This window comes from Anas acuta, chromosome 5 (genome assembly GCF_963932015.1).
Source record: "Anas acuta chromosome 5, bAnaAcu1.1, whole genome shotgun sequence".
In the NCBI taxonomy this organism is placed as follows: Eukaryota; Metazoa; Chordata; class Aves; order Anseriformes; family Anatidae; genus Anas; species Anas acuta.
The window spans coordinates 22859942-22874897 of NC_088983.1; the positions used below are offsets into that span (position 1 = coordinate 22859942).

The following is a 14956-nucleotide window of genomic DNA, read 5'->3' on the forward strand; positions in this document are numbered from 1 at the left end:
CTGCAGTGACGTTGCTGAGGGACCCATAACTACTGCTAGTTCCAGGCTCAGTGGTGGCCTTCCAAAACACCTACCCACAGCAGGACAGGCCTCCAAAGGCCAAAGAGCTTTGTCAAATCACATTATGCCTGCACTTACTTTCTTCTTTCTGTCTCCCAGCTCATTCTGCTTGATGCAGCTGGGGCTAGTGCTGGCCACACAGAGCCAGGGGCCGTGCCACACGCCGAGGCTGCCTCAGCTGGTCCTGTCTGCCAAGCAGGGAGAGCACCACAGGGTGCAGTGCCAGCAAACAGGGCCTGTCCTGGCTGCCTGGGGCACGAATTGACAAACCATCAATGCCTACATGACAGAGGTTAATGAAGCCATGAAGGCACATGGCAAAAGGTCAGGAATTTGTGAGGGCTGCTATGAGCTGCTGCCAAGTAACAAGCTGTCCACAGCACTGATAACTCCATAACTTGGGTGTCGCTCAAGAAAGCTACAAAGCTTCTGCAAACCAGGATTCAAAAGCAAGTGGCAGAGACATGGGAAGATGGAAAGCAGAGCTCCAGATTCCCAACGTGTTTATCCCTATTTATGCCAGTGCATTAGCATCACTCACCTGGGATGAGGAACTACAGAACAGTTCAGCATCTTCACACAGAAGCAGAGGATAGGAAAAAAAAAAAAAAAAGCTTCTCTGCAAACTGTTCCAAACACTCGAAGACCACACTGATGGTGTTGGTTTTCTGACAGATGAATACTGAAGTCAAATGCTATTGATTTCTAACTCCGGACAAGGTCTGAACCAGCATGGCTGACACAGGTTGGTACAGTGCATGAAACAGAGCCCAACGTTCAACCATAAGCCAGGCCCACCGCTGCTTCCAGCTTCAGAGCCCCTCCGGTCTGAACGTCCCTGGAGAGCATTACCCAATGCATTACAGCCACACCAGTGGCCCAAATCCAACAAGTACTAAGAGAAATAAGGTGAAAGACCATACTTTAAAAATGTTACACAGATGTGTATAATTCAGCACAACCTGTATTTCCCGATCCAAAGAGGCCCTGAGCTGAAATAGCAGAGACACTGGCTACACTATATACAGTCAAGTAAGACTCAGCGTCACTCACAGCTCAAGGTACTGTAGGGCTGCAGGATGGAGTGAAAGGTGAAGCACAGGACTGAGAGGAGCAACAGAGGTGCTTATCTTACCTCTCACTAGAAATGCTTTCTCTATTCACATCAATTAGTCACATCAAAACACAAGGGAAGACAGTCTTGTAGTGCGATCTACCTTCATTTGCCCAATTAAGCACCTTCTTTAACGATTTGCAAGCCTGATTCACACCCCTATTATTTTCCATCCAACACACTCCTTTTACTTAAATCTCTCAGCCTTCATATTACAGCTATTATCCTACTTGGATAAGCAAGATAAGAAACCACTGCCAGACCCCTCCCAGCAGCTGACCTCCACGCTACCAGTCTGGGCAGCAGGGATCCAGTAACAGAGCCCAGATACATCTTACCCCATACACTAAGAACATCAATGTCTAAAGGGCATACGTGAGCACTGGTTGCACATGTCTGTTCTTGACAAACTGACTTATCCATCAGGCAGTGTAGGTCTTGCCAGATTTTATTCAATATGCTGCAGTTTGGCTCTGCTTTTATCAACAGTTTAGTAGAAGGCATATTGAATTATTAGGCTGACAGCCTGATAGTTTGCATTACAGCAATGGCTTTAGCAACACACCTTTGCCTTGTGCAGTTTCTGAGGAACACAGTTCAGTGTATCACCTACCTGTGATTTAAGGGAGTCATACTCCTCTGATCCATACGGGACGCTCCGAAGGGAGGTGAGGTAGTCATAGCTGATTACTGCTGTCTGCAAATTAAACCAGAAAAAACAATAAACTGTCTGTTAAGGAGAAATGTATGTAGCTTAGGCTCCAAAGACTAGACTCTATAGTGGAGTTTACAGTAACAGACTCAGAAGAAATTGAACAAAAAGTACATTTGAATGAACATTTATAGAAAACAGTGCATTGATCTCATTGATATGCACCTCTCCCCCCCAAAAAAACTCAGCACTTGACACACCTATTTGTCTTCCATATGAGAAACTCAAAAAGCTTTTGTAATTTCCGTACAGCACCTTGCACTGTGGCTCCTATGCTCAGCCAGCCACCTGGGGTTTCCACAGTAAGGTCTGCTGCCAGTAAGAGATCATGAAGTCCTGTTTGTGCCCTACCAGTTACCCCGCACCTCATCTTTACACCTCCTGCCTGCCTAACCACACTGGTCAGCTCAGTCTGGTCAGATGGCTCAGCAGGGAATGGAGCGGCTGAAGAGAAGCTCCTAGATTAGCACAAGTACTCGGGATATTCAACTCCCTGAAGGACTAGAGGGCAAAAAGGTCAGATACCAAATCACAGAGGTACAGTATGGGGATCCACCTAAAGCTTATTAGCTAAATATAGCCACAGACAATGGAATTAGGTTCCTAAGTGTCCTAATGATTTCTGAAAATGGATCTTGGGTATTTCGCAACTCCATCCTCTGTCTAAAGTTTCTTTCTTTTCACAGTTAGAATGCCAGCAAATGAACAACGGGATGGGATAACAGCCCCCCTTTCACTGCAAACATGCCTAGGAAGGACACAGATCAAGCACATCAAGCATAGACAAGGGATCAGCAGAGCCAGGGAGAAGATAGGATCCAGTCTGGTTTGAAACAGCATTACCGGAACAGACACAAGGGAAACAGTCAAAAGACCAGAGATACTTCCACAAGGAAATCAACAGGGAATCTGCTAAAAATAGACACACTTCTTTCCATGTGGAGCTTAGGTTGCTCACGTTTCCTGTTTCCCAGATTGGAAACTGAGTACAACATTATTTTTTTTTTCCTTCTGGCTTTTCAGGCTCTCTTGCCCTTAACGATGAACTCAGGAGCTACACCGCTACGCAGACACACATTTGGAAGAAAAAAAATTCAAAGCATCTTTCCAACCTCAAAGAATAACTTTGAAGTGGAGGGACGTTCAAATCAGCCTGGCATGAATGCTTGAGTTGGTTCTCATTTTATCTCTGGCCCACGAGGGTAATTATCACCTCCAACTTGAAGAGAAGCAGCTAACAGATTGGCCTGTATTACAGAGGAAGAGGGAATTAATTTAGCGTTTGCTAATTACATCATAATCTTAAACACTAAATTAGTATTATGATGATCCTGATAGGCAACCCTGACATTGCCAAATCCCTGCTCGTGTCTGAGATATATCCCAGCTACAGCACAGAATATTCACTCCATGGACTCAAAACAACCTGGAGCCCCTCAAAGAAATATGGCAAATGCACAACTGCTCTGCCAGGTTCCTTTACCAGAGCACAGAAACTGTCTGAAATGTGATGCCGCCCAGTCTACTGACTTCATTCTTATACAAGACTAGCACCATAACTTACGTTAGTGTGAGGCTGAGTCTCCAAGACATAAGAAGACCTATGAGATCAACCTCCCCTTACAAACGCTGGATTACTTCAACAGATCCTGTATCCAACCTAGCATTAAGCGTCCCAAAGACTTGTGCTTCCACTTCAATTCCATTAACTCTCAACTCCTTACACTCTCTCCACAACTCCTACAGCTATCCTTGGATCTCATCAGGTCATGGCAAAATGTTTTTTCTGAATACTCATCTATCTACATGTAAGCAAAAGCCAGTTCCCTGAACTGAGGCTTGGGAAAGAAATTTTCTGTTAGGGAACTTCATCAAGTATCTTAGGAAGTCCGCAAAAGACAACTGCACCAACATGCTTAAAATACAGGCGCACTCAAATCTTCCTAATCAAACTCAGATGAAAACTGCCTGGAGTCTTCGAGTTCTAACTCAGGTTTCTTGACCTCCCTATGTTCTTTTTTCAAATTTTGCTGTTTGTTTGTTTTGTTGTTGTTTTTTTGGTGTTTTTTTTTTGTCGTTTGGTTGGTTGTTTTCCCCAACACCGTAACTTATCTTACATTTTTTCATCTGATGCTGCTGAACTCAGTTCTTAAGAACTACAGCCTTTCAATTACAGCCTCCTTTTGTCTGAATACAGTCCAACGATAGGGTGAAGCATCCAGTTAAGCAGCCTGGACAGGGCTAGATTGAAGGACAGACATGTTAGGTCCGTGTAGATGCCACCAATATCCAAGGCTTGCTACAGAACCTCAGCTTTCATTTGTAGAAAGAGCAATCCCAAGAAGCTGAAAGCTTCTTAGAAATGAACACGTCGAATTGCCCTACTGGCTTCAGCCTGTGAATGGCCCAGGAATGAGACCAGTTTGTGCTGCCAGTGCTCAGGTGAGAGCTGACCCCTGCCTTTCCAGCTAGGAGCTGACCCCAAGGTGGGAAGACAGATCACTGGTGCAGCAGGACTAAAGGATCTCTCAGGACCAACCTGACCATATGAAATCACATGTATTAAAGCAACAGAAATTTCAAAAACAGACAGAAAATTGTTTGAAAAATACACAGACACAAGTACATGTTGCCATCAGAGCATTGGGAGCACTTCTGGCTCGTAGCCATGGGTGCAGAACCCTCAAAAGCATTAAAGAGCAGGGCCAGCAAAGAGCTTTTCAGCCCATGACTTATGACTTCCCTGAAGGCAGGGGACACGAAAGTCAAGCACATCTTTAGATTCACCAGCATCTAAAGCAAAGGAACACCAGGAACATTGTCTAAACATGAGGAAGGACTTCTATGCTGTGTGGGTGACAGCACTGGCACAGACTCCCCAGAGAGGCTGTGGGGTCTCCCCTCCTTGGAGATCTTCAAAAACCACCTGGAGATGGGCCTGGGCAACCTGCTCTGGGTGGCCCTGCTTGAGCAGGGGGTTGGACCAGGTGACCTCCAGAGGTCCCTGCCAACCTCTGCTGTTCTGTGATTCTCTGATGAAAATCTTCTTCCCCCTACTTTTTCACTGGGGAAATACTCTCACCGCCACTCAAAACACAGACTGACAGTGCACAGCCTCATCACTGCATACTTCTCACTCTTTTTTGTCTTAAACAGAAGACAGCCACAAAAAACAAACAAGCAAACAAACACTGGTTTCAAGTAGATGAAGAAACATTGATCAAGCAGACAGAACTCATGGGCAGACAGGGCAGCCCAAACACCCTGGATAACAGACTCTTCTCGAGTTGCAATAACCTGTGCTCCCTCTCTGTGCCCACGTTCACATGCAGAAAAAGGGAGAGCTGCTCCCTGCCACCAGGCAGTGCTGCTTTATAGTCAGGGACAGAACACAAAATTTAACACCTGTTTTAAGGAGGAAAGACTAAAATTCATATTTCTGCCCTCACGCTTTTCAAAATCAACATTTTTTCACAACAATTCATTGCGCAGCCCGCACATATAAATGGCATGGCATGTGAGCCAACCAGCAGAGCTTGTTTCATATTGCATCTGCCCTCAGGAGCTGACTGCCTGTAAAACTCATTAATTAAGTGCTTAGAAGTCATAGAACATGCAGACAGACAGAGGCTTAGCACTAGGGGTCTGTAAATGATGGAGATTGTGGCCTGAAGTGACAGGTGCATAATGCAAGTGAGGTACAGGTAGACCAATAACCCCTCCCGAGTCTCTGCTCTCCTTGTTCCTGGCTGCTCATGGGTTCATCACTGAATGGCCCCCAGGAGAAGGCAACAACCTGGCTGGCAGTCTCCATCCTCAGGTTTTCTGAAGCTGAGATCAACAGAAGGGTGAAATAGCAATGATGCTAGGAGGGTTTATTAGGACACCTTTATTAAGGACGCGAGGATTTATTTTCTATATCTGGAAGCCAATGCAATCTCAGGAGCAGATCACCTCCCACTCTCACTTCACATTTGCTTTGAGAATGATCTACAAAGCACCTACCCTTCTCTGCCCAAATTTCTTACAACTAGGCTCTCAGGGCAATGGCAGCCATAGCACACCAATACAACAACCTCAATGCTTTAAACCAAAGGTCCCAGTGTAAGAAGTTGCATGTGCAAGTTACAAATCAAGACACGGCAGTCTGAACTACATGACTGTTAAAGGCAGCAGGAGACCCTACCACATAACTGACCCTGAAGGGTGACTGATGGCGATGTGGGCCCAAAGTGAGCCCTTCTTCTGAAGGCCCCTCCCAATGCAGGGAGACAGGGACAGTTCTCTGCAGCCCAGTACCTCTGTTTGGTTCTTTCCAAAACGTGCAAAAAACAGCTCTCTTTCTTCTATGCTTTCACCCATTTTCTCCTCAGTGTGTCAACAACTTGAGGAGCCCCCTCCTGACCGTCTGACTCAGGGAGACTGCTAAATGGAAAAGGAGAGAGGGACTGCAAGGAGTCCCAAGTTTTTGTGACCTCCAAGTCCTTTACCCACCTAGGAATCTTCCTGTACTTCACCTGTACAACACTTACTGTGGCAATGGCTCGGCCCACACGAACCACTCCAAAATCATTGGGGTCCAGGAACTTGTTGCCATACAGATAGATGCCAGAAGTGGCTGCTGCCAGTGAGGCAAGCTTCAAGGCCCTTCGTGCCATGACTGATGAACCCTGCCAAGACACAAAAAAGCAACACCTGAGAATGATGTAGTGAAGCCTAGAGGGACCTTAGAGTTTAAGTTTCAATCACTCCTTTTCTAATTACGCATTGCTAGCACTGCTCCCAGCCAAGAGCTCATGCAATCACGCAGCAACCAAACACAAGCAATTCTGCTCTCACCCCACTGTTATTTCTAAATCAAGTGTCCACAGGCCGCAAATCCAGAAGTAACTCACTCTGCTAGACCTTGTGTAACCACCACTCAACATTTGCTCATGGTCCCAAAGGCTTTACAAGGAGAAACAACAGGTGGTCGGACAGCAGGGAGCACGTGCTCCCCAGAAGCCAGTTCAGATCACAGGAACAGGCTGCCCCTTCGCTGCACGTGTTTTGAAGCTGTCATAGCATAGGCAGGTTGTAAGGGGATACTAGAAGACTTCTTTTAAAAGCAGGGTTTAAAGAAAGCTCTTTAAACACCAAGAGCCCAAAATTATTGGAAATTCTGCCAGACTGGTTGCAAAAGCTCCTCAGCACTGATGAGCACTGGGGAGGAGACACAATGCATCCCTGGAAACCCTGCACGGGCTCCAGGGGTCAGTGGCAGACAGCCGCACACAGGGCAGGGGAAGGGACCTGATGGGGGTGGCTAAACAAAACTCACTTTCCCATCACCTCCATCCCATCCAGGCTCCAGGCAGGAGCTGCTCTGCCAGGACAGACGCCTGTGGATATCAACAACCCAGTCCTGGCTGTTTCGCAGGCCTGGCATAAGCCCGAGGTGTGTCACTCCTCTCCTCCCTCACCCCTCCTCTGGAAGATGAGGGTGTGAAAAATACGTGCTAACCGCACTAACAACTTTGGAGCACTTGTACTCATTACTTGGAGTAAACATCTAATTCATTAAATATAGGATACAGATTTCAGGACTCTTTATGTCACTTTAGAGGATTCAAATCTGAAAAAGAGATTACCAACTAGCTGTATTTTTCTTTATTTTCCCTTAGGCAGGTATTAGCAAACATGACCGACCAGTCTTTGTTTACGCCATGGATCAAGCAGCACAGGTCACCTGCTCTGCAAGCTCTCCAGAACATCCATAACAGTGTGGGATTTTCACCCCATCAAGACGGAGCCCACTTGTTCTCCTACACTTAGACTTGATCAAGAAAGTTTCCTACTTCTTGCTGTGACCCTGTAGTGGGGTTGGTCTGCCTTGTGCCTTCCCTTTTGGAAGCCTTGTAACCAAAAACACCTACAGTGACATAGGTCAAGCCTTTCAGGAACAGTCCACAAGAACACAATCAGCAGAACGGGGTAATATAATGCAAGGGACCCTGTACATGAATGTCACCTAAACTTCATTACTTCTGCTCATTTCCTTACAAGCTCTAGGACAGAAAAGCCACAACACAACCCGTCAGCACCAGGCAAAGCTGCCTGCAGCACCCCAGCTCTTTCTCACACGGGAAGGGGCAGCTGGCCGAGCAGGGCTCCTCTGAGCTATGGTCAAACTCAGAGAAAATGCACCTGGCCCTCCAGCCGCAGCCAATTCCAGGTGCACCTCCCAAGGACAGCTGTCCCCCTCCCCTGCTGGGGATCTCTTGCATTCCCTAACACCTTTAAAAGGCATTTTCCCCAGGGGGTTTCATTAACGCATTGCTGCTCCTTGCAGGCTTTTGTAAAATCTCGTTCATTGGGTGGTCAAAGTCCCAAACAGCCATTTTTTAAATATATATAGTGTGTATATCTATTACTATATTAAGTATGTGCTCGTCACGAGCACGAGGAGCAGTTGGGGTGCCAGAGGCAGGGGCACAGCACCCGAGCTCGCCCCCAGCCCCATGCCCATGCACTGCAGTGACAAAAATCCCATAAAACAAACGGAACCCTTACACCCGAGACACAGAAGCGCAGTTGCCCAAACCCAGCTGCGCTTTGAAGGAGCCCCCTGCACGCCGTGACACCCGGGGGCACCCCAGCGGGCCCGCCCCCCATTAACACCCGCACTAATTAACGCCCCCCCTGCCCCGCCGTGCCCCCCCCCGCGGGGTGCCCGCACTCACCGCCCCGCCGCAGCGCCGCCGCCGCAGCCCCCGCGCGTGGTTCGGCCCTGCCCCGCGAGGCACGCCGGGAAATGTAGTCTGCGGGCGGGGCCGCCATCACACGGCCCCCTGCGTGGGGCTGGGGGCCACAAGGGGAGTGGTCGCAGAGACGAGAAATAACGATAATAAAAAGGTTTCCCGTTTAGATCCTTGCTGGAAGAAATAGAACTGATAATAAATGTCATTTTAGAGGTGCTATGTGAAACAGAATCACAATCATCTAGGTTGGAAGACACCCTCAAGATCACCCAGTCCAACCTCTGACCTAACCCTAGCCAGTCCTCCACTAAGCCAAATCGCTAAACTCTATATCCAAACGTCTTTTAAACCTCTTCACCACAGCCTTCCCGCAATAAAGGTGGGGATAAAAGGCCTGAGAGACAGGTGAACAAAACCACAGCTACTTTGCCATGCCTGGGAGAGGAGGCACAGAGCAGAGAATGCAAAACATTGCTGAATTGTCATAAATACACATTATTTGTGATAAAGCATTCATATTCCCTCAAACTAACTCCTAGCTTGGTAGTCACCTATTTCAACTCAGCATTTCTGAACCCCAGAATGGCCATGGTTGGAAGACCTGAAGACCACCTAGTCCAACCCCCCTGCCAAGCAGGATCACCTGGAGCACATTGTGCAGGGTGGCATCCATGTGGGGTTTGAGTATCTCCAGAGAAGGAGACTCCACAACCACCCCGAGCAACCTGTGCCAGTGCTCTGTCACCCTGATACATTTTTTCTCCCATTGCAAGAAGAAGGAACTATGTTGTTTCCCACTCAGCATCTTTCTGCTAAGAAAACCTGCAATTCAGTAATGCCTGGGAATCCCTGGTGGCAAATTGGAAGTATTTAGGATGGGGTTTTGGAAGGATGCTGCTACCACAATTAATCCAAGCAAAAATACTATAAAAGGATGCCAGCAACCAAAACCACAAGGAGACCAAATAGGTAATCAATAGTTCTTGGAGAGCTACTGTTTCTAACAGCATTCTGGAAACACTGAAACAGCGTCAGGAAACAATCTCCATACTGTGATTCCAGTCATATTTGCATGGATACAGTTGCACACAAAAAGGCAGAGACAGGGAAAAAAAGGGTATTTAGAAATACTCACATTATGAAGCAAACGGCCTGTTTATTGAGGCAGGTTTACTGGTAAACATTCTCTCAAGATACAACTCACCAAGGGCAGAGCTCAGGGTGATTACCCCGCCGACACACTGAGGATAAAACAAGCTTAGACATATGGCAAAAGGATCTACTCCATCCCCTTGAACCTGTGGAAGTTCTGCTGTAGATTTTGGTGTTTGTAAATTCATTACCTCCGTGGGTGAGGCTGAAACTGGGCCTAACAGTGAAGCACCCGTCTAAAACTCCCAAACTACTGCACACAAAATCCCTAATTCCTGATCACAGCTCACTGGTCAACACAGCTCACAGCTCAACACAGGCTGCCCAAGGCTGTGGCCCAGCCTTTGAACCCCCTGCTTTAACTGCTAGATCCCAGGCACTGGCCATGTTCTCAGCCAAGGGAGTGGGTCTGCAGCTGACTTTGTTGGCCTCTCCTGGAAAAGCTGTGTGAGGTTGCTTCAGAGTAATACTGCTCCTTGCAGCTCCCTTAAACAGGCTGACGCTGGGCCTGCTGGGGACAAAAAAAAAAAAAAAAAAAGCTTTTGTAGTATAACAATGCCATGTGCCCAAGTGCAGTGGGCAATTATGAAAGCAAAGCTAAATCTTTCTATAATTAGGACAAGCACCTAGTTAGAGTGATCAGAGCTCTTTTGTGTGAGCCTCCACAGGGGTGCACAAGAAAGCGCTTGGCTCAAAAGAAAGATGCTGGCTTGATTTCCACTTCCCTTTCAACTAGTGAATAAATTAAATCTCAGATTACCCCAATTTGCTGTGAAAGACGAAACGCAAAAAGTATTTCCTTTTCATTTTTAAGGCATTTGCATCCCAGGTGTGCATCTCATGAAGCGCTAAAACAAATCCAAAGGCCTCCCTAAAACAAAACTCAGGCCTCCCTGTCCCAAGCACTGGATTGGGAAGAGCAGACAGATTACTTCAACAAAGGACCGACCAGCCTTTACTACCGAGAAACCACCTCTTTTCCAGATTCCCTTAGATGAAAAATATGGAAAGATGTCTGGGAAGTCTCACTGACACCAGACATTCCTACTGTATGGTGGAGGATGAGGCTTAGGGAGAAATCAAAGCAGTCCCAGAGAGCAGGAGACCCTATGGTTTTGTGTACCCAGGGAACAAGTTTAACAGGAAGATGTGAAAACGTATCAGGAGAAATTGTTACCAGCAGAATGAGAGGAGCATGACCTGGCAGACCCTTCTTCACTTCTCTGCCCTGCCCTTCTGTGGATGTGTACCAGTACAAATATTGAGAGCGCGTGCATCCTCTGCACCTACACTAGTTCAGTTCTAAGAGTCAGTGCAGCAATGCCAATTCCTATGTGCTGAAGATCTGGCCAGCAGACATCTCTAGCAGCAGAGATCCTAATTCTGAAATATTTTGATTCTTTTCCAATTGGTTTGGGCCACCAGAAGAAATACTACAAACCTCTGTATAAGGCTCGATAGTTGTACAAACCAACATGAAAAACCTACCTACAGCTGACTGCAGAAAAAAAACACAACGTACACCTACAGGTCTCCTGCTGGGCCAAACCTTCCCACATTCTTTGTTGATTTTTATACAGAGATTGACAGATTCTGCCTTTGTATCAGTACTGGAAAGCTCAGAATTGACTCTGGGAGCCATCCAATTTCAGATTAGGGGCTTCTTACAGATCATATTGTACAAGGCCAAGATTTGGATAAGACATCTTTCAAGAAAAAAATGCCCATTGCCCCAGGCCAGTCAGTCCACGCAATCACTAATGAAAATTGCCTGAAATAACAACAAAAGTGATGTGCTGCTCAGAGATGCACTTCATGTGAGCTTCAAAATCCACTTCCACTGGTTTTGTTCCTTCCTGCAAGAGTCAGGGCCTTTGCTCAGCATTGTTGTTCAGTATCACTTTAGACAATTGCACTCCACCTCCATCTCTTATAATCTCTGTTAGCAATAAAATAAATAATTCCCTTCACTTTATTTTCTGAAGTTGTTGGTGGCTAAAGGATACTCCACTTCCTCTCACAACCTGTGGGGAAGTTGCAGTGGGCCACCACAACCTCTGTCGAAAGAGCATGTTCATCAGCTGGGAGCGGAAAGCTTCCAAAACAAAGTTCACAAAACACCCTGGAAACAGCAAGGTGTTACAGAAGTGTATGAGATGATTTTTGCATACCTGCAAAATTTTACTTCTCTACTAGCTATAAAGAATAACAGAAATGAAGCCATTCTCCCTTAAAGTCATTCCAGATAACGCAGATGTGGCTTGAAGAATTTAAACATTCTTACAAAAGCACTAATCTAATAGACCTTCTGATCTTTTTCCCCTAGCTATAATTATTCCTTCTGAATGCTGCCTGTAACCCCTAAGGGAATGTGAAGTGCAGGGGTTGCTGATGTGGCTGAACCTTTCCATCTAGGTAAATCTCTTCTGTTTCACTGTTTTAGCATCTTACCTGTAGCATAATTTATCCCTTGAGTTAAGAAGTGTCATCTGTTCTGATCATTTTTATCCCACAATGTGCAGTGACTGTTAGGCATACAGATATCTGATATTAGCAATAGCTTATTCCATTACTTTGTATTGTCAACTTCATTTGTTACAAGATATTTCATGAGCCATTTAATTCTGCATCTGCAAATGTGAAAAGTGCTGAAGTAGATGAAAAAGGTGTAGAGGATTTAACAGCCTAAATCTACCCCAAAAGACTCCTGAGAAGTATGCTTTATAAGAAGCGTTCTCAAAACCAGCTGTGGTATTCAAATCAAATTAAAAACCATCCCCACTGGCAGCCACACTAAGGATAAAGCACTCTGCTGGGCCTGAACTCCTTACTCACCACACAGATCATTTTGGGGTATGTGTGAAAAGTGATGTATACAGACACCTGACACCATGACTGTCCAGACATGTTAAGCAAAAAAGATCATTTTAAAAATGCAAAGGAAATCACCTTTCTTTCTTAAGGGCAGATATTCACTTGAGAAAAATGAGTTTAAGGATCTCAGAACCATTCCCTGCCTAAAGTTTCTTTTCATCAAAGAACCTCCCAGAGCTGGCATCTTTGAACCAAGCCTGGTTCAGAAAAGGTCCACAACTCAGAGACACATGAAGATGCACAGAGATAATCAGTTCACAGAGCTGGAAGAGAGTACGAACTTCTCCCACCTGACTCTGTATATATTGTGGGGTATTACATTCCACCTGGCTACTCATGTATGGGCCTTGAGAGCCCAGGCTTGCCTAAAGGAAATCTTGTAATAATGACAGCATCTCTTCCCGAGAGACTTTCAGCTTTGATTCTGCAGTAACAAGGAATGGAGAAGTAAGCACTTTCCACAGTTTTCCAAAGGTTAATCATTCTCATCATTAAATATTTCTGCCTAATTTCCCTTTTGAATTTCTCTAATTTCAACTTCCAGTCACCAGTCCTTACTATGCTTTCCACTAGGAGATTAGAGAATGCTTTCAGATCTTGCTTCTCTAACTCGTAGAGGTATACGCACACGATGACCCAATCTCCTCTCAATCTTTTTGTAATGAGTAAAACACACTAAATCTTTCAATTTGCTCACTCAGGTTATTTCTCCTTGTAATTGAAAATAATAACAGACAAATGGAGCTCACCCCATTTTAATTTAACAGTTAACACTTACCTCTTAGAAGTTCACCACAGAACAAGTCTACGTCTTCATACAATTTCAGTTAACACTAGCCTTACCTATCTTTGTAGTCTCCTAACCCTCTTCAATCTTCCAATATTGTTTTAAAAATATGAACACCAGGATAACATAGCCCTGCTGGAGTTCACCATGTCCCTACTTACATCCTTGGGCTGCATTAGGCTTTTTGCTATTTCATAGCACAACTAATTTACTTTAAGTTGCTGCTCTGCTTTCACCCTCCCAGATCTTTCTCAGAATCACTTTTTCCAGGACAGCACAGTCTGTACTTCACCCCAGTTTTTTACTTCCATACATAGAAGTTTGCATGATGTGATATTAAACCACATTTTTTTTAAATGGATCCCACTTACCAAGCAATCTAGTAATCTGTGCGACTCTTCTTTCAGTATTGCTGAACATTCTGCCATTCTTTCTGAGAGCTGTACATTTTCAGGATAATGACTTCATATTGATTGCCAGCTGATGAAAATGGTGACTGGCAGAAGCCCCAGTGTCCATTCCTCTGTAACTTCCTCAGAAATACCCTTACTCAGGGTTGACCCCCATTGATGATTCCCTCACTTTTTGCTATGCCAGCCAATTCAGCACCCATTTAGCACACATCTATGTGCTGCACAGTGCTAGTTCCTTAATCAAAACATCACGAGAAGCAGAAGAAAGAAGCAATGGAAGATGTACCAGGTCAGGTTCAGGGACCAACTGCATGAATAATTCATTTTCTTGGTTTAGTGGCTAACCTAACATTGAAAAAATGTTTTCTTGTTTCAAGAAGAAAAAAGGAAATAAACACAGTTTTAAATGGAATAAAATGTATTAGATCTGAAATTAAACATTAAACATTCTGGTTTTAAGAATTTACCCACTTTCAAAAAATTAAGCACAATACTAGTCTCGGCCAACAAACATTGCTTTAAAGCAAAGTTTGAATGTTCCATTTTGAAAATGGAAAAAAGAATTCACACTTTCCAAACTTTGCACATTTTTTGAGTTCAGAACTTTTAAAAAAAACCCTCAGTAAACATTTTTGACTGGTTAAACCACTTATGTAAGCATTTTCTGGTTTTGATACATAAGGAACACAGGGCAGGGAAAAGAAGTTACTCACAGCTGGATTAGCAGCATGAGCCTAAAACGTAGATGGAGATGTGTTTACCCAGACACATGGTTTTGAATAAACTTGTACAGCCCCTTCGGACCACACAGTCCGCTCTACCCAGAGTGATAAAAGCCTCACGTATTCACAAACCCCAAAGTAGCCAATTCACCAAGGAAAATTAAACCACAGAAAGAAACAGGTTGAAGGGGAAGAAGATGAGCTATTACAAAGAACTGGTGCTGCTGGCAGCCAAGGCAGCCACACACACCCGCAAAGCCCAGCAGCTGCCGGCTGGGCGCAGAAAGCCCCCGCGCAGCTCCGAGGACGAGCAGCGGGGCTGGGCAGGGCGGCCGCACTACAACTCCCATCACCCCCTGCGCCCGGCGGCACCTCCCCTTTT

General features: G+C 45.4%; 1 protein-coding gene across 7 annotated transcripts in view; it reads right to left on the reverse strand.

Annotated features, from left to right (window-relative positions):
* The window catches only part of ADCK1 (aarF domain containing kinase 1), an 84335-nt gene that overhangs the window by 68781 nt on the left and 598 nt on the right, over positions 1 to 14956 (reverse strand). The window contains exons 1-3 of one of the 7 annotated variants that reach the window (XM_068683077.1): positions 14825 to 14900; positions 6419 to 6556; positions 1788 to 1871 (exon numbers count right to left, since the gene is read on the reverse strand). In XM_068683077.1, the coding sequence (XP_068539178.1) occupies positions 1788 to 1871; positions 6419 to 6544 (210 nt within the window). In that variant the 5' untranslated portion in view covers positions 6545 to 6556; positions 14825 to 14900. Of the gene's footprint in view, positions 1 to 1787; positions 1872 to 6418; positions 6557 to 7896; positions 8497 to 8608; positions 8667 to 13810; positions 13955 to 14565; positions 14741 to 14824; positions 14901 to 14956 lie in introns of those variants that run through there. The other 6 variants (XM_068683079.1, XM_068683081.1, XM_068683075.1 and 3 more) reach the window with 6 other exon arrangements.